Source organism: Danio rerio, chromosome 1 (genome assembly GCF_049306965.1).
Source record: "Danio rerio strain Tuebingen ecotype United States chromosome 1, GRCz12tu, whole genome shotgun sequence".
NCBI classification, from domain to species: Eukaryota; Metazoa; Chordata; class Actinopteri; order Cypriniformes; family Danionidae; genus Danio; species Danio rerio.
In genome coordinates this window covers 13,306,856-13,332,686 of record NC_133176.1, presented here as the reverse complement: position 1 = coordinate 13,332,686, position 25,831 = coordinate 13,306,856, and the positions used below count along the sequence as shown (strand labels likewise).

Genomic DNA, 25,831 nt, shown 5'->3' with positions numbered 1-25,831 from the left:
TGAAGATACTGCTGTCCTTAAAAACCAACAAAGTAAATGTAAATAAAAAATCTTACACATACCTTAGGAACGATAATACAGAAAACTTTAACGGTTTTGACTTTTCCATACTGCGGTATACCTTGAACGCAGTTAGAGTCCCATGCCTACTAACCACTGAGCCACCATGTCGCCCAATTTAACTATTTTCTGTAGAATTAATGTTCAAAGCTTAACACGTGTTGGGTTTAATTTTGGCAAAATTAAAAGTATATAAATAAAAAAGTAGTAATTTCTTATTTGAGGGTAAAAAAGCTGCCCAAATGTTACGCCTCGTTCAACCGGGGCATCAGCATCAACACTTCCCATTCACTTTGAATGGTTAACATCAAGTGGGTTGTTGCTAGATCGCACACGATTGCGGCCAGAAGTTAACAAAAATTATTTATTTTATTTATTAAATTTCTCATTAATTGTATTTTATTAATCTCTACCCTAAACCCAACCGTCACAGTAACGTAAAAACAGTGATTGTATTGAGTAATATTTATGTTATCTATTAAATTACCCAATAAAATTTTTTTTTTATGTCTACCCCCACAACAACACTAAACACAAATCCAACCGTCACAGTACTGTAAAAATATGAATTAATGTTATACAGTGTCCTAAAAAATGCTGCTATATTGATGTGCATATCGCACTTCCGTTAAGCCACGTATCAGATCTAGACTTTACCCGTCAAGCGTTGCAGAACTCAGTTGTGGGTCCCTCGGGGCTGCATTAGGGGCGTTGCTTGCTGAAAAAATGTGGGAATTTCTGAAATTTTCATGCGCCATTGGAAGCATCAGCCAATCAGATCGTTTCATGCAAATTTCCCAGCTCAGACAGTTGCCGATTGCGGACTTGTTTCATTGGCTACTATGATGATAGTGTCAGCCCCAACTTCAGACACGGCCTCCGTCAAGCACTGACACTGAAGCCATTAGTATATTTACATGAAGTATGTGTTCTGGAAACTCAAGCTGCTTCAACTAGTTAATTTGTTTAGTTACCAGAGTATTTGAGGAATCATTTATTTCCCTTAAATTAAAAACAAAGCACCACTTTCACAAATGACTAAATTACTGCATGTGCTCACAGTTTAGTTTCAGTCCACTCGGATTTTGGTGTTGTGTTTCCTGTAAAGCGTCTTTTGATGGTCCTCGTGGTCTTGTAGCGCTGCAGATTTTCACAGCACCATCATCTTCTTGTTTGAGTTCACAGCTCGTTCCCACATCTGTCTGCTTCAGAAACCCAAACCACCCACAATGCTGGGTGTAACAGCTGAAGACTGAGAACCGCTCCCTCCTTCACACGGCGGTTTCCAACTTCTGCACACACGTCACTCACAGGCTGAGGACATACTGCTGTTATAATAATACACTGCTAGTGATTTAACCTTTCTGAACAGACTTTCTGAGGCAAACGTCACCATCATTATTGCAACTTAGGCTTTCTTTCTAAACCTTTCCTGATCCTGAGTATTAAACTTAAAGTTACTAGTCATTTAGGGCTACAGAAATGAGTGATTCCTCAAACTGTATGGTACTTTTTGCACTTTTCAATGCTTTTATTCAGGCTGGCAGATGATAAAACTGGTGTAATAATGGCTTCAAACATAAATATTCATCAAAAACTCACCACATAAACAAAAACATCCTCAGGAAAAACAAGTACAGTCCAAAATATGACAACAAAGTTTGCTTAAACACCTTAAATGATGCAATGGATTGAATGTTAGCATATATAATAATAGAAATTGCGATGTAGATATAATTCAATTAATAGTTTGTATATATGGACCACATGCAAAGGACTATTTCTTTTTTACATTTTAAAGTCTGTACTCAGAAATATACTCATTCATATGTGATCATATTTCTCACTTTATTAAGAACTTCAGGCGATTTTGTGAAATAAATATGAATGAAATATAAAAAAAAAAACATTTAAAAAAATGAATAAACATTAAAAACATCTCTATATAAAATGCAAAATGTAAACATTGTACTTTTAACCCCTTTGGACGCTGTGTCCATTACAATAGACATCACATGCCAGCCTATGTATTTTGTGGTTCCTGAGCAATTCATCTCATTTAAAGCCTGCAGTCCATGAGAGTGGGTGATTAACAGCCAATCAAATGGCAGTAAGGCTCGGCATGTTGTAATTTGAAAAGAAAAAAAAATCCACTACACTGAAAAGCAGCATGGCATAACTTCATACACAGACATAAGCCACATTTACTATGTTTTTATTCAGATTTATTAATATTTTATCAGTATTATCAGTATTTCATAGATTGTATGTAAAAAACAGAGATTGCTCTTACTAATTAAATTTTAAAATCTTTTTAACATCAGGATTTTTTTTCAAATATGTCTGTCTATTAGGATGTACAATAGGTTTAATGGGATTTGTTAGTGAAATTAAATCTCAAGTAATGCTGATTTAACTTTTTATGTAAAAAAACGAGACTATATTAATGTATCAATTTAATGCTGGAACGAAGAATATAATAGAATGAAGAAGAATTTTCTGAAGATAAAATTTGTTAAAAACAAGGTGCAATCTATACAACTAAATCTTCAAAATTAAACAATGCAGTGACGAGTAATTTCCAAAAGGGTAGTTTCTTTGTCGCAGATCCATTTGAACCATGTTATTGCTAACGTAAAATGCCCATAATGACACTCTAAACCCAGAATTTCTTTGTGCAAATTATATTGTTTTACACGCACACATTTAAAAAAAAAACATCCAATATTAGTTTTAGTAAAAACATGCACTCATTTTCCATATTAATATTTCCATATTATATCCCGGCATCCTGGCAAAATTATATGATTTATCTCATATAAATCATATAAATTGTTAGGCTAATGGTTGTAATTTACAGTAGGCTGTTTATTAAGCAAAGAAAAAAATACTACTTCATAATAATAATTATTATTATTATTAATGTATTATTATTAAGTAGGATATTGTTTTTTTCTTAAGTCTACTTTTACAGTTTGACACATTTAAACCACTGCAGAAATGTTCTAACCATGTCATATACAGTACAGATATATTTCTTAATGAATAACCTACTAGAAAATATAAGCTTTAACGAATGCTATATATTTTTGTTTTCACAAGCTTTGGTGTTGAATGTAAATTCCACTTTTAAATAATAGGTCACCTGACCCACGACTGTGTTTAAAATGACATCAATGCTTTCAAAGTGCACTACAAAGGGAGCACAATTGTCAGTATGAAGATTGCTCAAACTGAATTGTAAAAAATTGCGAATGTTCGTTGGAACAACGGATTTGGGAATCGCCAATTTAACAAACTGTTTGAAACAATGCAACTTGCGACCTTAGTTGGCTTACGATGGTTTTTGTAAACACACCCCTGACCTGATGTCCATTGAAATGGTCAAAAATAAATATACTTAAAGGGTGTTGAATTTTTATTTTTACAATTTGGTCTCAGAAACTTTGAACACTATTCGGGTCGGAAGGGGTTAACATTGCAATTGCTATGCCGTTATTCAGGTTTCTGTCTGCATTCCTGTAATAGTGTGTAATATTGGGCTCATAAAAATATTACAGTAAACAATGTATTTTGTGACATCATGAAAGAGCATTTCAAGAGTTCACACTTAGATATTGTTTGACAAATGTTAGCAGGTTTGGCATGCTGTCCCGGGAGAAAACCCTGAGCTCGGAGATAGTTGAGCCCAGGGCTCCCGCCTGGTTGATAGAGCATGTAAGGGGAGTACGAGATCAGGTGGTTCTCGAGAGCTCCCTGTAGTGAAGGAGGAGAGTGGGAGAAGGGGTAGATGGGGGTTTCTTTGGAAAACGAAGGTAAGGGAGTAGTTTTTGCTAGGCTACTTATAGTGAGTTTGGAATAATCTGATTGGCTAACTAATAATTGCAGATAAGTGACCAGCTGCAGTCAATAATATCACGTGCTCCTCTCTAAATTAGTGTGTGAAACTTCACAATATGAAACGACCGACTTTATATTTTGTCAGTACAATGTCTATCATGCCGGAATAGTTGGCGGTTTATTTCGCTGTGACGAACCCTGATAAATAAGGGACTAAGCCCAAAACAAATGAATGAATGAATGAATGAATGAATGAATTGAATGAATGAATGAATGAATGAATGAATTTCTAACTTCATATCACACAGCCCTGAGTATCCCTATTAGCCTCTGTGAGACAAAAAGCACTACAGTTTAAAACCATATACAGTGCACTTCCTGTGTCTCCCTTTTGGACTGTACAGTTTAGTCTGTTTCTCCAGGAATAACTGTGCACTTACTGAATTGCGCAGTATTACAGGTGCCAGTCATCCAGATGATTTACGTCAGTGTGCTCACACCTGAACAAACATTTCTCATTTGACTGTTTCGCATGCAGCACGAGTTTCATGTTTCATACGTTCATGAATGGATAACAATGCGCCTCTTTATGTCTTTCTTTTCTGCCTCTAGGTTAGTTTGGCATATGCGTATGAGACTAAGGACGCTCTATGTTTGGTGTTGACCATAATGAACGGTGGTGATCTGAAGTTTCATATCTATAACATGGGAAACTCAGGTTTCGATGAGCAGCGGGCCATCTTTTACGCGGCAGAGATCTGTTGCGGATTAGAGGATCTGCATCGAGAGCGGATCGTCTACAGGTGCGTTTGCATACATTTCCCAAATCTTCAGACAGATTGTTCAGGAAATCAGTGATTCAGTCTGTAGATTTTGTCTTGCTACTATGTGGGAGATTTTTTCACACAATTTGCATGGTAAAAATTGCAAATTTTGAAAATAGAGAAATCCGGTGGTCACGTAGATGTTCAGCTGCAGGATTTGAATGTATTTAAATTGTGTGCATATTTGGGAATCTTTACTTTCCATCTATGTTGGCAGGACTCATGCTTCATGCAAAAGGAATATAAACAAATGCTTTTTATTCAAAGCAGGCAGATTCGGTTTATATTTACCTTGTCACCACAGTTTTACTCATGTTAGTAATTTATTGTCATTATTATTATTATTTTAAACCATTTAATACCTTTATTTAGCACTGACACAGATTAGCTAACTCTCTGCAACTTTTATATGGTCGCCCACTGTAGCTAAGCAGGGCCGAGCCTGGTCAGTAACTGAATTGGAGACCACATGGGAAAGCTAGGTTGCTGCCGAAAGTGGTTAGTGAGGCCAGCAGGAGGTGCTTAACCTGTTGTCCGTGTGTCCTAATGCCCCAGTATAGCGAAGGGCATTCTATACTGCTCAGTAAGCGCTGTCTTTCAGATGGGACGTTAAACTAAGGTCCTGACTCTCTTTGGTTGTTAAAAATCCCAGGATGCCCTTCGAAAAAGAATAAGGGTTTAATCCTGGCATCCTGGCCAAATTTGCCCACTGGCGTCTGTCCATCATGACCTCCTAACCATCCCGATATCATAATTGGCTTCATCACTCTGTCTCCTCTCCACCAATGTGTGGTTTGCAGTCTGGCACCAAATGGCTGCTATCATGTCATGCTGCACACTGCTGGTGGATGAGGAGATTCCCACCAAAAATATGTTAAGCGCTTTGAGTGTCCAGAAAATAATATAAATATAAGCAGTTATTAGTAGTATTATTAATCTGAGTGAATGTTATGTTATGTTATTCTGAATTTTCTTTTAATAATAGAATCCTTAATAAATGGACTCTGGTTTTAAACAAAAAATGATTAAGCCGCACTATTAAAATGATCAACATTGATAATAAGAAGAAATGTTTATTGAGCACCAAATAAGTATTAGAAGGATTTCTGAAGGACTATGAGGGGTTGAAGACTGGATTAATGATGCTGAAAAATCTGCTTTGACATGTAAAATATAATCAAATAGAAATCAGTTCTTAGGGTGTCCGCGGGGTCCTAAAAAGACTTAAAATGTCTTACAACTCAAAAACTAAATTTTAGGCCTAAATTCTCTAAATATTTTGTTGTAGGTCTTTAATGACAATAATTCTTTAAATTTTTAAAGCGCTTTTCTAGACACTCAAAGCACTACACAATGGGGGAAGTCTCCTATGTGGGTCCACAATTGGGGAAATCTATGTACCACCAGTGTGCAGCATCCACCTGGATGACGCGATGGTAGCCATATTGTGCCAGATTGCAAACCAAACACCAGCTGATTGGTGGAGAGGAGACAGAGTGATGAAGCCAATTATGATATGGGGAGGGTTAGGAGGCCATGATGGACAGAGGCCAGTGGGCAAATTTGGGATTTTTAACAACCACAGAGATACAGGACCTCGGTTTAACATATCACTGAGCAGTTTAGAGTGCCCATCAATATACTGGGGCGTTAAGACCAACACAGATCACAGGTTGAGCGCCCCCTGCTGGCCTCACTAACACCACTTCCAGCAGAATCGTAGCTTTCCCATGTGGTCTCCTGGTACCAGTGGCGTAGCGGACGGGCCCGCAGTAATTGAAAATCCACCGGCAACCGCAATAATCAAACTCTTGGGAACAACTGTGGTCGGAACCAAAGTTCACAGGTCTGTGTTCTCTGAACACCTCTCAAGCGGTGGACTACTTCATTCTGATTGCTTGCCGCCAATGTTGCCAACTTAGCGACTTTGTCACTAGATTTAGCGACTTTTCAGACCCCCCTAGCGACAAATCTAGCGACTTTTTTGTGGGTTATTGGAGATTTTTTTAGACTGTCATTTGTCCATACTGTACCGTCCCTACTCTTCTCAACGAGCTGCGTGTGATACCGCTGGCCCCTCCCCCGCCTCACAGCCCTGACAGGCGGCCCAGTCAGTCCTCTACAGCAGCCTCTCCCACCTGCAGCCCGAGAGCAGATCACCCCTCTGCGTACCGACGACAAATGATTTAGCACAGGCAGTGTGAAGGTATTTCCCTTTTACAGTCAAACCGATGTACTTCTACTTTATTTTAACAATTTAATTGGACCGTTTATTCTTTTCTTGTTCACAATCACAGATATTTTAGTGACAGTTTCTGAACTTGTCTGAGTTTATTACATATGAGAGATTACTGCACATTCACACATCTATAATGACATACTTTATTCGAACAGCAATAAATTTATTTAAATAAACATACTTAAATAAAGTGTAGTGCAATTATAAATACCCCTTTATTGACCATATGCTGTTAAACAAACAGAAACGGCAGAACGTGATGACGTCAGTGATATGCAAATTGACGTATGACGTATTTCCCCTCTTCCCCCCCTTCATCAGGGGGCCCCGTCAGCGATCCCTGCAGGGGGGCCTCCGCATTTTGCGCTACGCCACTGCCTGGTACTGACAAGGTGCAGCCTTGCTTAGCTTCAGTGGGCGACCATAGGAGAGATGCAGAGAGCCAGCTGCCGGCATTTTAAAATTAAAAATTTGTAATAATTTTTAACAGGTCTTAATTTGAAATGTTAAAAGGTAATTTTAAAAGCTAATCAGGCCGAAACTCATCCAATCACCAGCAATCCATCTATATATTTTTATTTATTTATATGTATTTAAGTTTTTAATTCAAAGTGATACAATTCACAACATCTATTAGACATTTTTACAGCACATTCTCTTAATTAAATACCCAAATCAGCAAAAGAAAAGTAAAACAATTCAACAATTTCTCATGATAATAACAACAATAAATCCCTTCACATAATCCATTTCCACAAAAACTATTTACAGAAGTAAGGGTGAGTGGACATAAGATTTAAAAACAGGCAGGAGACATCGCAAGGTTTCTATTTAACGGAGAAAAGATTTTATAATTTCTAAACATCATAGTTTCTATTTCTCATTTCTAATAACATATTTATTTTATCTTTGTCATAATGAAAGTAAATAATATTTGACTAGATATTTTTCAAGACACTTCTATACAGCTTAAAGTAACATTTAATGGTTTACCTAGGCTAATTAGGTTAACTAGGCAGGATAGGGTAATTAGGCAAGTTATTGTATAACGATGGTTTGTTCTGTAGACTATTGGAAAATATATAGCTTGAAGGGCTAATCATTTTGCCCTTAAAATTGTTTTTCAAAATTTAAAAACTGCTTTTATTCTAGCTGAAAGGAAACAAATAGGACTTTCTCCAGAAAAAAAAAATATGATCACACATACTGTAAAAATTTCCTTGCTCTTTTATGCATCATTTGGGAAATATTTAAAAAAGAATAGAATCAAAGGGGGGCTAATTATTCTGATTGAAACTATATATATATATATATATATATATATATATATATATATATATATATATGTTTGTTTGTATAATCAATATGATTATTGATGTAATTTTCTTTATAATAAATATACTTTTAAGAATGTTGACTTGTCAAAAAACATTATGGTGAAAAAAGTGTACACAACAAAAATTCTCTTGTTTTGACACAATAAAATATGTGGTTTAGAAAAAACTACTTTTGTTTTTTTTCCAATTCCATTGGCGCCAACTCATTACAAAAAATCTTTAGTGTTTAGCCCTGTATAAGTCTAAAATTTTAGAATGGTCTTAAAAGGAGTCTTAAAAAGTCTTAAATCTGACTTGATGAAACCCACAGAAACCCTGGTTGTTGTAAATTGTAATGATTCTTGCACAATGTTATCTTTTCCCCTGCATATGTGATCAAATAAATGCATCCTTGATGAACATAAGCCAAAAAAAAATCATCCTGCAGTAAACAATCTTTTAAATAATTTAGGTAATGACAAAGTTAGCACTCAGTTCAGTCCAATTCATGTTTTCTCTTTCTTTCACAGAGACTTGAAACCAGAAAATATTCTGCTAGATGATCGTGGTAAGCATTTCTTATTCAGCTTTTCACAGCCTCTTTTTGTTGCTTTCCCTCTCGTTTATGTTGTTCATGTTTATCTTGACTTAAATATGCGCTCTCTTGAGTTCTGCTTGTAAGCAACATCTTAGTAACCACACTGCAATGTCCTGGCGTTCACCCAAAACACCCATGCACAGCGGCGGCACGTTTTACACAAACAAAAACTTCTCACATTCCTTCAGAAAATATACAAATCTGGCTTTTCCTTGTATGAAGATGCTTTTTACTCAGTACGATCACAAGTGAAGTACCCTGAACTCACGTGTAAATGGAAACTAAAGTATTTTGAGCTCCTTCACTTTCAACCACTTCCTGAGAAAAGCATTTGATCTGATTACTTTTGTCGTGCAGATGCTCATGTGGTGAAATGCATTCGAACAGCCACAGAAGTCTGCCTACTGAACAAACATTTGTATATACTGTTGTGATGAAGCGCACCAAAACAACCCGATTACATTAAGTATCGTCGTTGCCATCAACATACTTTTTCAACTCTTTTGTCGACTAACATAACAGGTTTAGTTAAACTGAAACACATTTAAGTGTATACCCACATAGCCAAATTTCTCTGGCCCACACAATCTGGTTTTGCTTGACCCATATGCCGCAGTGATTTTCGGTACATGAATGGACCAGATCTGGCTTCCAGGCAAGGGCCAAACATGGACCATATCTGGGTCAAGTCTCAGTCAATTTATTAACCCATAACGGGGCCTAAACTGGGCCAGATAGGTTGGTGTGTCACGATTGCAATGAAATTGACAAGGCACACTATGGGCATGCTTTTGTTCAAGTGACCTGATTGTTAGAATTTTTTTCTTTACTTCTTTTGCAAATATTTTGGTCACACTTTATTTTGATGGTTCGTTTGTAGAATTTAAGTTACAATGCATCTGCATGCCAACTAAATCTTATTGGATTATTAGTAGATTGTTAGGTTGAGGTTAGGGTTAAGCCTGATTTATACTTCTGCGTCAAGTGACCGGCGTAACCCACGGCGCATGCAACGCGCGTAGCTGTGCATTTATACTTCTGCGCGCTGTCTCTGTTGGTCTGCATTAACACTTCTGAAACGCTAGTTTGGCAGTGAGGTGTAAATGTTCCTCTGTGTCGAGTTTCTTCGCTTCTGTTTTGCTTTTCCTGAACACTTCTGGGATGTACAAGTGGCTCAAACTTGCTCATTTTGAGGCAGGAACCGGCGGACGTGTAACAACTTTAACTATGAGGTAAACACAAAACAAAACTTTCCATCCGGAGCTCCTTCACGTGACTCCACACTTGTAAACAATCGCTCTATCAGGCTCGCGCTATTCACGCGGCTCTCGGTCCCGCCCAGACTCGTTAGCGCTACCAAGCCGACCAATCACAGAGCTTGCGCTACGCGTCGTAGCGACGTGTAGTTACATTTTTTGAGAGGTGCACATCAGCGACACCAACGGCCACGGCGAAGGGCTATGCGTCAGCGCCTTAGCATACGCCGGCGTTTGACGCAGAAGTATAAATCAGTATCAACAGATATTAAGCAGACAGTCTGCTAATACTCAAATGGACCATCAAATTAAAGTGTTACCAATAATTTTAATATATTTTAAAAATGGGTCAAGACAGGCCAAACTTACATGGCCCACATATCAATTTTTAACTTCTGGGCCAAATACTACATTTTACATCTGGCCTAAATCTTGTGTTTGCCTTAAAGAGGGTGCCACCTCTGACAAACCCGGGCCATGTTTGACCCACATGCTATATGCCAGTGCCGGATGAATGCTTGCATTGCCAGCTTTATGCCAAATGTGGGCCAGAATTCTTTGCTACCTGCCCACATAACAAATCTTTTCTGGCCCAGCTTTGGGCCACACAATAACTTTTCCCTTGGCCCAAGTACCTCAAAGAATGACAGGCCTGAAGTGGCCCATAACTGGATTAAAGACAAGAGCCACACATGGGCCATAACCGAATCTCAGCCAATTTATCACCCTTAACTGCCCCTGAACTGGGCCAAAACAGGTTTATTATTGGTACAGATTCTCAGCTATAAGTTTACACTTTAACTAGAAACCCCAAAAACTGAGCCATAACCCAGCCTAATGTTACCTAAACAATGTGAACAACTGCTACACTGACCTGGCCACACACCTCCCATCCACAACTGACCCAAATGTAATTTGCCGTCATGCATGCAGTGCCATCATTGCCATGCATGGCCCACATTCGGCTGACGTTATGCAAGCCATTGCTAGCAACAATCCAGCAGTGCCATAATGAGGCCACATTTGGGCCAAGTCCACTTGCTATGTGGCTGGGTATCTCGAATTTTTAAGCTCATTATAGAAAATACTTAAACACATGAATGATATTAAAGTTTAAATAATACGGAAATGGATCGAATTGTTTGGACTTAATAAATAAAAACACTATAATCTAGCGATATAAACTAACTGGCCACTTTATTAGGTACACCTTACTAGTACCCCTTTTGCCTTTAAACGGCATAGGTAGAAGGTAGTGTTTTTCAGCCAATGATAAACTTCTGGTGACAGGTTAATGTGACTATTTTCAATTTAATAAGGTTTCTTTTACAGCACCAGTGTTGCAATGTAATTAAAATACATTCAGTTAAATAGACTCCAGAATTAATTAAGTTGTTCAAGCATAAAACGAGATGAAATAACGTGTAAACGCTAGTGGCGTCAGTACCAGCAGGCTAAAGCAAAAACTTCATTAAAAATAGTGCTGTAAAATAAAGCTTCATATATGTTAAAGTAATGGCAGGGAAAATTAATTTTCAGTGCATCTTGTCTGATCTGAAACCCACTTCATATTGTATATCTATCAGGCAGAGAAGATCTCTGATTTTGAAAGAAATTAAGTCTTTAACGTAACCATTTCGTAATGACAAGAAAATGTAAGGACACTGAAAACTAAAGTCTGTGGTCATGTACCCCATTGAAAATACATCGTCATACTGAAATAAAGTCTGCAGAAAGTCTTCTGGTTCACACAGACTTTAAAGGTTAAGCTTAAATCTATGAAAAGCAGCCATTGCAAGATTTCCTGCATGCTCTTTGTGACTGAATGCAGAATGAATGTAATGACTGTAGTGCCTCAGTGCAGTGTTTTTCCCTGTAGGCAAACTAATAACGATCAAACTTGTGCACAGTTGCAAAATCGAAAGTGAAAGTAATGTTGCGGCGAGTTTACTTTGGTGCAATATTGAGTATGATGAAATAAGGGGAAGGTATCTAAACAAAACCCGACTAAATGTGTTCATAATTTGAAGGGCCAGTTAATATCATGTGTAAACGGCGATGTGAGTGATCGCTGATTATGCAGTTTAAAACAGGATCTAGAGGGAAGATTCTTTTTACCTGAGCTGATTTGAAGCATGTCGTGTTTAGACTCGTTAGGAATGGCAACACTGCAGATTTTTAATGCAATGCTGTTCTTCAGGGCACATCCGTATTTCTGATCTGGGACTGGCCGTGCAAATTCCAGAGGGCGAGACGATACGAGGGCGTGTTGGCACAGTGGGGTACATGGGTAAGAGCCAGACACTTTCCCTTATCTCTTTTGCTGTGCCTGTCGTGGAGTGTTTGACCTCATTCTTATGCATATGTGTTTTTAGCACCAGAGGTCATCCAGAACGAGAGCTACACCTTCAGTCCTGACTGGTGGGGTTTGGGCTGTCTAATTTACGAAATGATTCAGGGTCAGTCTCCTTTCCGTCGCCGTAAAGAGCGAGTGAAGAGAGAGGAAGTGGACCGGCGAGTTTGTGAGGACCAGGAGGAATATACTGAGAAGTTCTCAGAAGATGCTAAAGACATCTGCCGTCAGGTGCACACTTAATGCTCTTCAGGGGTTTTGTGCTGTTGCTCGTAAAGAGAATGCAGGAAGGATCTTATTAATGAGATGAGAACATGTGAATGAAGCCATGTGAATGAAGTCATTTGTAACCAGTGGGAAACTCTTGCAGGAAACTTTTCCTGAATAGTGAGTTTTATAGTGAATTCAATAGATACTAGGATCAGTGGCATAACACAATTTACAATTATACATTTTCTTATATGTATATATTACAATGTATATATTTATTTAAATTTTAAATATATATATATATATATATATATATATATATATATATATAAACAATTGTATGTATGTGTGTATGTGTATGTATATATATATATATATATATATATATATATATATATATATATATATATATATATATATATATATATATATATCTATACAATTGTTTTTAATTATCCTCTGTGTAAAACATGTGCTGGATAAGTTATCGGTTCATTCCGCTTTATTAATTAAGATTAATAAAAGTACTATGCCGAAAAGAAAATTAATTAATTGTTTTTAAGTTTTGGGATGAAAATAATTTATGAGTATATAAACTTATTTCATTAAAAGATCATTGAAATTTTTGCATAGCTTCTTCACACATTAATTCAAGAAGCAGACACTTTTTGATTGTAATTGATAAGTAAACCACATCAGTGTTTTTTTAGTATATTTATTTTATATAGATAAAACTAAATTTAATTTTTTTTTTTTTTACAAATTTCCGCTTCAATTTATTTCAACATTGACTTTGTATATATAACTGACATTGACATTACACTGACTCAAGGGCGTCACACACCAGATGCGAAGCTCAGCGCAGCGACACGGTGCGCACATGACAGTTGAAAGTATCTCACACCAGATGAGCACATTCGCATGCTATTTAAAATGAAACTATTCAGATGGCGCTCTGTGGCGCGCCAGAAATATCAATAGTGTCCTGAGTTGTGGCTGGGCACCTCAGACAGTCGCCGACTTGCGGCGCCAGTGTGTGTACTTTGATAGAAACGTATGTTTAGAATTGTAAAATTCATGGCAGTGCGTGGCGCGACGCTGCACGTCACCGAGCGGTGCTTCTGGTGTGCGACCTGCTACGATTGTGAATTTGCATTTATACAGCAGTTTTATAAATGTGTATATAAAAAAGTAAATCAAACACGGAGTCTCAAAAATACTTTTGCACAAGGAACTACTTTCTTCAGCCATTCATTCACATCTGCAGCTAACGTCAGAACAGCAGAAACCGTTGCTTAAAAACACGTCACTTTAGAGCTAGCATTTGAATGGTTCTCTAGTGTAATGTCTAAATTGATGACAAAACAGGTGATTTTGCTCACATTATAAGATTATAGGGCTAAACATCATGAATTGCCATCAGTCTACAGAGATTTCCCAGTATTTCTCTTTTGCAATTGGAAGATTACAAAAATAAACCCCGAAAAAGCCAAAGCTAAGCAAACACTAGCAAATTACTATGGTATAAATGCAGCACTACAACATACAAATGAGAGAAATCGACTTAGAATGTCACTTACCTGATTTATAATTATTTGATCAGCTGTAGTTTGAAATACGAAAAGAAAACATGCTAATAAATAGTTTTCTCCCCTAAGGACTTATTATGCAGTCTCTGTTGCCATCCTGTGGCACAACTGTCTTTGCTCTGCTCAGTATTGCCAACATGCTTAATCTTTGCAATTATAGATTTTTAAAATAGACACTGTCCTTATAAACTGCATAGTTGCAATCTAAACAACTACATTCATGCCTAAAAAAGCCTCAAAAGTACATTATGTTGTCCAACAGTAGCAATATATGTCAAACTGTAGTGAGTTTATTGGTCTGCTGTCACTCTGTGGGCGGAGTAATACAGAAGAGTGAAGAGGCTGTATGTATGTGTGTGTGTGTGTGTGTGTGTGTGTGTGTTTGTATGTATGTATATATATATATTTATATAATTTAAACAATGAAAAATTAAAGAATTTTAATAGTTGTATTTAACAAAACACAACAGATTTCATTGAATTTAAATCTACTGAAAAATGTAGGATGAATACCTAGAATAGGTGAAAAAAATAAGCTTGTAAACTGTTTTCAACACATTTTTATTACTGTTTCATTATATTATTTTTCTTTATCTTGTACTCTGTTATTCATTTGTCAAATTGTAGCTGACAATGTAAATGTTGTTTTGTGATCAGTAATGTTTTCTGCATGGGAAAGCGGAGTTTGTGGAGGAGTGTGTTGTTTAGTCCTCTCTCATGGTGTCATGGAAGACTGTGACCTCGAGGTCAGTTTGACTTCCACTGGGATTTCAGCCTCTCTTTCCCTCTCTTTTCCACAGTTGTTATGTAAAGATCCAAAGGAGCGCTTGGGCTGTCGGGGCAGTGGAGCGGCCGAAGTCAAACTGCATCCCATTTTCCGCAACATCAACTTCAAGCGGCTGGAGGCCAACATGCTGGACCCGCCGTTCTGTCCAGACGTGAGTCCAGAAAACTGCCTGCTTTCTTCCACAGTTTTTATCTGCTTTAATGAAAAAAACAGAGCATGTATGATAGTTTAAAATGGATGTTTGTGGTGTTTTAGCCGCGAGCAGTTTACTGTAAGGACGTCCTGGACATAGAGCAGTTTTCGACAGTCAAAGGTGTAAACCTGGACCCAACAGATGACGATTTCTACCACAAGTTTGTAACAGGGAGTGTCTCCATCCCATGGCAAAATGAGGTATTACACTCTAGTATGGTAAATTAAAAGTTGTTTTTTAATATATATATATTTTTTTTTTTCTTTTTTTTTCTTTTATGTTTTATTGTGCTTTTAGTAAAGAGTTATCAGCAATTAAAATAACTGTATTCTTGAACATTAATCTAATTCAGGCTGATCATTTTATTTAATTCATGTCACTTCAGCTTAGTCCCTGATTTATCAGAGGTTACCACAACAGAATGAACCACCAACTACTCTGGCATATGTTTTATGCAGCAGATGCATAATGTTAATTCATTAAAAAAATAAATAAAAACATGCTTATGCTTTTAATGGCTGCATTTATTTGATCACAGATATATTAACAATAGTACTGGGCAAAGATTAATCACATTCAAAATAAAAGTTTGTTTTGATATAAGATGTGAGTGTGAACTTTATATATTTATTATATATACATGTAATACACACACATACATAAAACAAATCTGAACAAAACAATTTTTCATGCATAGTTTTTTTTAATTTATATTTAATTTGTATCATGTACATATATATATTTATGCAAAAAATCGAATAAATATGTATATATGTGTGTACTTATATATGCATACATGTAATAAATACACCACATCAAACCTGTTGCTCTTTTATAAGATTATGGTAAATCGCATTTTAAATCGCAATCTCAATTTTGATGAGATAAATCACAATTAGATTTGTTTCTCCAAATCTTGCAGCCCTTGTAAATACATTAACTAATGAAGCCTTATTGTAAAGTGTGACCTATGTTTGTATATATTAAAGTGACAGTGTGTTCAAAACTGTGTCAGCTGAGGATTTGAATTTTTTTTAAAAATTAGAAATGCAAAATCGACTACACTTATAATGCAAACATGATGTGAACCGTGTGTGTGTGTGTGTGTTTCAGATGATTGAGATGGAGTGTTTTAAGGAGATCAACGTGTTCGAGATGGACGGAGCGCTGTGTGCTGATCTGGATGTGAACAGACCCAATCCAGCACCGAAGCGAGGATTCTTCTACCGTTTATTTCACCGAGAGGCAAGTGGTAGTGCATCGCCCGCCGTGCTCAGAGGGGGAGGGGCTTGAGGTACTTCTGGATCTTTCTGCACAGACTTTTCTAACACCAACTCTTTGGTTTTGTTTCCAGTTCACCTTTTTCGAACATTTATGAACTTTAATGTCTCTCAATGGCCAGACGATGTCTCAGTTCAGTCTGTCTGCCAGTGTTCATACTTCAGGGCTGACTACATGTAATTAGTGTGGCACTATATATACATATGTAACCCAACAGTCCAACTGCACCCAACCCGGTCTGAGCTGGGATCGAACCGGCGATTCTTTGCATGAGAGTCGGTTGCTCTAACAAGGAGGCTAAAAACCAATGGCCTCTAGCGTCTATAGCTAGGGCACCTTTAGAAGTCAGAAGAGTGAGAGTTACCTGCAAAGTTTGTTAGCTGGCCTCGTTTATGCTAACCCCCCTAAACCTCACTCCCATCCAGGAAGACCCCCCAAGTGTAAACCACAAGTCCTACTGCACCCAACCTGGTCTGAGCTGGGTACAAACTGGCGATTTTTTGCATGAGAGTCGGTTGCTCTAACAAGGAGTCTAAAGACCAATGCCTCTAGCGTCTTTCGCTAGATGAGGTTTACCTGCATAGCACTTCTCTAGCTGGCCTCTGTTAAGCATACATACATACATACATATATATATATATATATATATATATATATATATATATATATATATATATATATATATATACATATATTATCACTCGATTGAATGGGCATTATCAGTAATTATTAGCTGATAGATATGGGCCAGTAGGGGCCGTTTACGCAAACTGGTAGGCTCAGAAGGCTGTAATCATCCATATTCATGGTTAATCAGCTATCAACAAGAATTATTTATATGAATTAATAAATATCCCATTAATTTATTAACGTCTACCCCTACCTTAAACCCAACCATCACTGTAATGTAAAAGCAGATCTGGATCTGAAGTCTAGTCTATCAAAGAAGGCCCCTACTGGCCCATATCTATCAGCTGATAATGGCTGATAACCACTGATAACGCCCTTTTAATTAACTGATAACATTAGAAACGGGTGTTTTTCCCCCAAATTTCTGTTTACCGGAAAAAATATTTTTTCAACACATTTCTAAACATTCATTAATTCAACTTATCCAGCATATATTTTTTTATGCAGCGGGTGCCCTTCCAGTTTTTTGGATGCTTTTTTTTCCTGGGAAACACCCATACACTCTGAGATTCACACTCATACACACTGGCCAATTTAGCTTCTTCAATTCACCTATAGCACATGTCTTTGGACTGAACTGAAGCACCCAGAGGAAACCCACGTGAATTTGGGGGAGAACATGCAAACTCCATACCGAAATGCCAACTGGCCCAACCGAGGATCAAACCAGCGACCTTTTTGCTGTGAGGTGACAGTGCTAACCACTGAGCCACCATGCCACATGAATTAAACAGAAAATTATAAATTCTTTTTTATTTTATTTTTGTTGATTTTAAGCCCTGGACTATGAATTGTGTGTCTGTGTGTATCTATGTGTGACTGTGTGTGTGTGTGTGTGTGTGTATGTGTTTGTGTTTTTGTGACATGTCAGGACACAAATCTGTATAATGACATGGGTATGACACAGGTATTACAAAAAGAAGGTAAAATATGAGGACATTGGTGACGTCCTCATTTCTCAAAAAGCTTATAAATTCCACAGGATGAGTTTAATCAGAGAGTAAAGCTGGACACAGTCTCCTGTGATGGTTGGGATTAGGGGTAGGGTGGGGTGAGGGCAATATAATATACAGTTTGGACAGTATAAAATGAATGGAAACCTATGTAATGTCCCCACTTTCCACAAAAACAAACATGTGTGTGTGTGTGCGTATGTGTGTGGTGATAGGGACAAACCTCTATTACACTGTTAAAAACTAACCCTTTAATTTAGGCTTACTAACCCTAACCAAAGTAATGCAAAGCTCAAAGCTGATGGTTATTTGACTTGATGACTAGTTGGCTAGACGCTTGAATCTATGTGGTTTACCACGTACAGCACTACTCTTTCCAGTTCATTCTTTGACTGTTTTCTCTGAGACTAGCAAACTAACAACCGATCAATTAAAGGGACAGGTAACCCAAAAAATGATTATGAGTACGGTTCGGCTCGGTGCGCTTTTATAGACGTTTCCGCTGTCAAAAGGTGTAACGATCCGAACCGTACCACTTTTTCGGCACCCTTTCGAAAGGGTAACAAACACGAGAAAGGGTACCAAAAGGTGGAGCTACACGCACAGCTGAACGCTGATTGGTTACAGAGACACGTCACAAGCTCGTGTGAAGCTAGCCAGAATGAAAAGAAAGGAACGGTCATGTTTTTATGCACAGCCAAGACATTACACCGTAAAAATATGCATATAATAATGCCACGCTTCCTATGCAAGTGACGTAATTTACAATCGACACCTGCACCCGTCACGTCACTTGAAATCAACACAAATAAACCAAAAGTAAGTTTCCAGTGACAGCGTTGTCAAATAATTCTAAGTAGTCTACTTACATTGTACAACATGACAGACCCCCCAACCCCCCGAAAAGCAGTTAGTATATTCATCATATGATTATATGCTTTGATGTAATTTTACCAAAGCAGGCTACTATTAACATTCATACCAGTAAAGCTTATTATTTATATCAACTAAATATCAGTCTAAATATACACACAAGGTATTCTTCCACAGTTATGAATAAAAAAACACCAGACAAATTAGAATTTTAGTTTTTATTTTAAACATTTCAAGGAGTGGTAGTATTACAACTAACAGAAACACATTATAGACTTACAGCAATGATTCTTGAACGACTTGGGAAACTATTCTTCATAACTATTCTTGAAAACACGTCTGCGCAGGAGTGCATCCATATGAAATCCCAGTTGCAGCGCAGCTTCGACAGTCTCTACATGATCCCAGCCCAGTTTTATAGGTCCTCCAAACACAATGTCGAGATACGGGAACGTTTCGACTCGCTTAACGAAAGAAAGCGACACAGATGATGTGTAACATTTCTGCAGAGCTGTTTTAAGGCAAGCATTCGTGGTTCGTTATGATCTGTTTACGTAACTATAGCAACTGCGGTGCCCGTCGCCGTATGTTGCCAGAAACCACAGCGAAACGCTTAAAAAAGAAGGCACTTGAGTAAGGGTGACAGATAAGAAGTTTGCTGCAACGATCTTGATGAAATCCGTTACCTCAGAGATTTTTCCGCCTCAGGGACACCCTTAAGTTAAATTACCAAAGGACTTTCATGCAAGCAGCCACAGGTGGCGATTGTAAGTGACGTCAATTGAGAGTAAGCGCGGTTGCCTGAGTTTGCAAGTCCGAGCCTGCAAGCCTGGAGGTGCAAGTGCAGCCAGACTCTATTGCTTCCAGCTGCAACCTATCACTGGGAAACATCCAGAACTGCAGCAGATCGTCTTGAGCATGTTTACATGCCTAAATGCATCGAGTTGCTGCCATGTGATTGGCTGATTAGAAATTTGTGTTAACGAGCAGTTGTACATGTGTATATATACTGTTATTTCTGTCAAACTAAAAGAAATAAGACTTAATTCACAAGAAAAATGATTATAGTTAATACTGTGGAAATGTTCTTGCGTCTATTAAATATTACATGGGAAATATTTGAAAAATGTTTACAATTTCACAGCATGATTAATAATTTCTCCTTCAACTGTATATGTGGATTTTAAAAAGGTCATGTGAATTTGTTAGACTGCCCAACAGAAAGCTGTTTGGTCTTAAAGCGTCTCTGTGAGCTGTGCAGTATTGACAGTGTATATACTGTTAACATTACCACACCTTTAGACATCAGAAACCCTAATATTTGCGGTGTACCTGCTTCATTTGATGTATGGTCACTGTGTCCTGTACAGGTTTGTTTTGGGAGTGCCAACAGTGAGGAGGAGGAGAAAGAGGAGAAGGAGGAGGAGCCATCTTGACTTAAAACCACTCCCACTTCCCATCAGCTGCCAATCAGAATGCTAAACGTATGAATGTTCAACTGTATTTATGAACTGTATCAAACTGTATCATAATTAAAGAAAAGGGTATGAGTTTAAAGAATTTTGTACATTTGTACTTGAATTATGTGTAGATGTATATTTTCACTAAAGGTTGTATTGTACAAAAAGCCATAGAAATACCACTTGAATGCATATATAATGTTTTTATTGTTATTATTTTTCATCTGTACTGAATATGAAATGTGTATTTCTTTTTAAGCACAATATAAACACTCACCTTTTGTTTCCAATGCTAACGCTCTGTTAGCACTGCCTTTGTTTGTATGTTAACTTAGATCGTTTGGCTGGACAGTAAACCGTGCTTCTTTTGTACAGCAGGGTAAGATCAATCACACATAAAGAGGGAGCAGTACAAATGATCTATTCATATCATATCATTTACAGTGGTCAACCAGAATGCTAATATCAAAAGCAGGGGTGGCTGTGGTCAAATAAAAACAAAAAAACAAACTGTATATAGCCTAGATATATAAAAACGAGGTTCAAAAGTCTGAGAATACCAAGTAAAATGCTTCAAAATATATATTCAGAAAAATCTGGACTGAAAATGAATTGCGTGCAATAATAACACCTTTGTTAAGCAATATGTGGCTAATTTTGAGATTCAAACTGTTAGGAAATATACTCATAATTTCAAAATTAGCCTAATGTTGATGTATTAAAACATATTAATGCTTTATTGCCACCTTCACTCATTCCCCCCCAATTTTTGTCAAATTTGACATGCCTTTTTCTTCAACCCAGGCTCATTCTGAAAATGTACCCCCGTATACATTTCTGGAGAGCACTAATTACATCCCTGGAGCTACGTTTTTGCTTTTTTTTTTCGAATTCCCCAGAGGCCGCTGTGTATGCTTTTTAAAATCTAAATTTTTTCTAGCAAGTACCATTTAAACCTGCTGTTCTTGCGTAAATCCACCAGAGGCTGCTGTCAACTGACTGACTGACCGACTGACCCACCCTCCTCCTTCCCTAAACCCAACCAATAGTGTTTCCAATAGCACCGATTGACCCGCCTTCGCTAACCACAACCGACAGTTTAAAAAGCAATCCAAAAAAAGAAAAGCCCTTGCCTGATTTTTACCATGTTTTCAGATTTTTCCACATTCTCACCGTTATTTACTTCATTTTATTTTTTGGCTTCTGTTTTTGTCTTACCCGCTTTCTGGAACCATTCGAACCCTGTCGTTGGGGTCAACTCCTCTCTGCGTCTCAAGTCATACATGACTCGACATACATGGCGAGCTGCTGGACAAACTGATAACAGTAGAAACGCTGTTTACATGGAAGTCAGCGGTCAGCTGGAAAGCGAGAAAAGACCACCCTGTAGCCTTCATTTTAAAGACGAAATGCTGCCATATGTACCTCTGGCTACATAATTCATGATCTTCTTAAATGTATATAGGGCTATGTTTTTAGAGTGAGCCTATGTTGTTGTTGTTGTTTTGTAAATGTTTATTTTTAGGGCTAAATTGAATATATAACTCCAGATTTTCAGTGTGTCCTCAGACTTCTGAACCCCACCTGTGTGTTGACCTCATTGACAAGCTGTCTGGATTTTGTACAAAAGGAAAGTGTTCATACATATGTTAATGATAATGGGTGTGCCAATAGCTAGTGCCAATAGCCTCAAAACAACCAGATGATTAATAGGTCCAATCCAATGACTAATAACAATGTGTAACTTGCGGGTTGTGGAAGTGTAACGTCATTCATTTTCTCCATAGGGAATTTTTTTTTTTAAACTGATAACTGCAGTCTTGTTGTGAGCTCTGAGGTTCTTGATTGTATATGCTGTTGCTGAACTTGTCTATTCACATTAAATCACTTTATTATTTCAACAGTCATTTTTGATTGTAGAATTTGGCCATAACAACGACATTACCCATGATGCTGTGCAGAAAACCAACCAATCAGACAGTTGCAGCGTTTCTGATTGTAGAATCTGGCAAAAGCAACCAATTTACCCATGATACTGTGCAGAAAACTCACCAATCAGACTGTTGCAGTGTTTTTGATCATAGAATTGGGCCATAACAACCACATTAAACATTATGCTGTGCAGAAAACCCACCAATCAGAGAGTTGTAGCATTTTACATTTTAGAATTTGGCCATAACAACAACATTACCCATGATGCTATGCAGAAAACCCACCAATCAGACAGTTGCAGCTGACAAAGCAACTTTACATTATATCACTTTATTATAGTCAATTTTGATCGTAGAATTGGGCCATAACAACAACATTACCCGTGATGCTGTGCAGAAAAGCCACCAATCAGACAGTTGCAGCTTTTTTGATTGTAGAATTGGTCCATAACAACTACATTACCCATGATGCTGTGCATTAAAGCCACCAATCAGACAGTTGCAGCGATTTTAATTGTAGAATTTCGCCATAACTACAATACCCATGATGCTGTGCAGAAAACCTATCAATCAGACCGTTGCAGCGTTTTTGATTGTAGAATTTGGCCAAAACAACTACATTACCCATGATGCTGTGCAGAAAAGTTACCAATCGGACAGTTGCTGCTAACAAAGCAACTTCAGATTAAATCACCTTTTTTATTTTAACGATCATTTTTGATTGTAGAATCTGGCCATAACAACTACATTACCCAACATGCTGTGTGCATAAAACCCACCAATCAGACAGTTGCAGCATTTTTTATTATAGAATTTGGCTATAACAACTACATTACCCATGATGCTGTGCACAAAACCCACCAATCAGGCACTTACAGCATTTTTGATAGTAGAATTTGGCCATAACAACTACATTACCCATGATGCTGTGCAGAAAATCCATCAATCAGACAGTTGCTGCATTTTTGATTGTAGAATTTGGCCATAACAGCCACATTACCCATGATGCTTTGCAGAAAACCCACCAATCAGACAGTTGTAGCGTTTTAATGGTAGAATTGGGACACAACAACCACATTACCCATGATGCTGTGCAGAAAACCCACCAATTAGACAGTTGCAGCTAACATAGCACGTCAAGAGATCTTTAACTCCAAAAACTTCCATGAAGCACCCCAAAATATTTTCCAAAAAAGCTTAAAATATGGATAAAACAAACACCTTTAATTGAACAATTTTTTATTTCTTAATCGTTTTAATCTGATTATGTTTTGTGCAATGCTTTATGGGATTGTAGTTCTTTTTCTCATTTAACCTGTTCAGTATGTCTTGTACTTCTTCTCAGATTTGTAAGGTTGTGATTCACCTCAGATGATTAGACAGTTTTATTACTCAAAAAAATAAATATTTTTTAATCCCTATGGTAAAATGAACAGGCAAATACTTTCAGAAAAAGTGAACGTCAGCACTAGTCGTAAAATTGTTCTTTCATTAAATTCATGCAGCTTTAACGAAATGCATGAAACCAATAATCTCTGTGCATCGGGTGACTAATCCCAGTTTTGGTTACGCATTAACAAGACACATATGTATGTTAATTAACGTAGTCACCGTAGCTTTCAGATGCATCAACGACAGGGAACCAGGCATGTTGTTCAACGATAGACTAATATGAGTTTTTTTTTTCAGTGGCAGATAATCGATATCTAGTACCTAGTAATATGGACATGTACGTAAATAAGTGACTGAATGATGGCATATTACACTATATTTACTCAAAACCCACATACGATTGAACATATAAAATGTTTACTATCCATTAACATGGCTGTTGTTCGGTTTTTGGAGTTGATACAAGGAAATGTTAATTACTCTAGCTATGTGTCAGTAGTTTTCAGGCCGCTAATCTGAAATGATTTATTTTTTCCGTTTTGTTGACTGTTTGCTAATATCCACTCTCATGGTTACATTTAGTGCCATCAGGAAACTTTAAACCAACGAAATAAGCTTCATCTTTGAATTTGCTCTTGAACGAGCTGTCGATTTTGCCTTAGGTGTCATGTGTTCGGTCGACATTCCAAACGGAGTATCGATCGATCCCTTAACGATAATCATATGATGTAATTAATGACTGTGCAGTTTGTTCGTTAAACACTTGCACATTTTACATTTTGCTTTGTATGTATTTGTGTGGCATATTTTAATCGCAATGAAGGCTTCCATTTAGTGATGGGAATTAGCATCTCGATCTTACGAGAAACTATTTTACATGTCATCAGAAAAGTGGCTAACTTGTACAAATTCGTACGGTTTCATTTGCATGAAAACATAAGATTTTTTTAAAAGTAGGAGTGGCCCCAAACCCCACCCAAAACTTATTCCTCATTGGGTGGAATTAGTGAATCGTATTAAAATGTACATATGAGATCGTACAAATTAATATGAATTAGCCACTTCATCAAAAAGTTACGAATTGAGAATTGTGTTGGAATTAGTCTCAAATGTATTGTTCATAAATTGGGTAATATTACATTTGATTTAAATGGAGGAAGTGAAAATTAGTTTTGCTTCCATTCAGTGGTGGGAATTAGCAGCTCGATCTCACGAGGAACTATTTTACATGTCAGAAAAGAGGCTAATTCGTATAAATGCATACAATTTAATTTGTATGAAAACGTACAATTTTTAAAAAGTGGGTGTGGCCCCAAACCCCACCCCTAACCCTACCCGTCATTGGGTGGAATTATCGAATCTTATTAAAATTTACGAATTAGATCGTACAATTAATACAAATTAGCCACTACATCAAAAAGTTACGAATTTAGAATTGCGTTGGTATTCAAATGTCAAATGTATCATTCGGAAATTGCATAATATTACATTTGAATTAAATGAAGGAAGTGGAAATTAGTTTTGATCTAAAAAATGCTTTTGTCTAACGCACCTTCGAAATCAGAGTCCCAACCAATGGCGTGAGTCGGGGGCGGGGCTATAACATGCTTCAGCACTGACAGTAAAGCTCAAATAGGAACCATTATTTTACCTCCATCACCCATTTTTGTCTTTATGAGGATCTTTATGGTCCCGTTTGCAAAGCTGTGAACTGAAAACAACTCCTCTTCTGTTATTCCCATATGTGTGCATGTTCTACTGTGTCCATGGTTTTACAAGAGGATGAGCACTCACTTTAGTTGACAATAAAGTTATGAGTTGACATATGGCCATTATAATGTACTTTTTTTATTCTCTATAACTCACAAGGACGTTTGTTTTAACTTGTATATATTACACTGCCTTTTATCCTGTTTGCCCCCTTCTCTGTGGTCACATCTTTGATTCAAATATTCTATATATAATAAAAATAATTTATTATTCAAA

The 25,831-nt window shown here is 37.2% G+C and overlaps 1 protein-coding gene across 4 annotated transcripts in view; it reads left to right on the top strand.

The window, feature by feature from the left end:
- Window positions 1–25,669, top strand: part of grk4 (G protein-coupled receptor kinase 4) — a 66,278-nt gene extending 40,609 nt beyond the window's left edge. The window contains 9 exon segments of one of the 4 annotated variants that reach the window (NM_001362619.1): window positions 4,513–4,703; window positions 8,810–8,847; window positions 12,334–12,423; window positions 12,509–12,717; window positions 15,086–15,223; window positions 15,328–15,465; window positions 16,379–16,510; window positions 20,433–21,520; window positions 21,548–25,669. In NM_001362619.1, the coding sequence (NP_001349548.1) occupies window positions 4,513–4,703; window positions 8,810–8,847; window positions 12,334–12,423; window positions 12,509–12,717; window positions 15,086–15,223; window positions 15,328–15,465; window positions 16,379–16,510; window positions 20,433–20,498 (1,002 nt within the window). In that variant the 3' untranslated portion in view covers window positions 20,499–21,520; window positions 21,548–25,669. 4 annotated transcript variants of the gene reach the window in all.
- The last annotated feature ends 162 nt before the right edge of the window (window positions 25,670–25,831 follow it).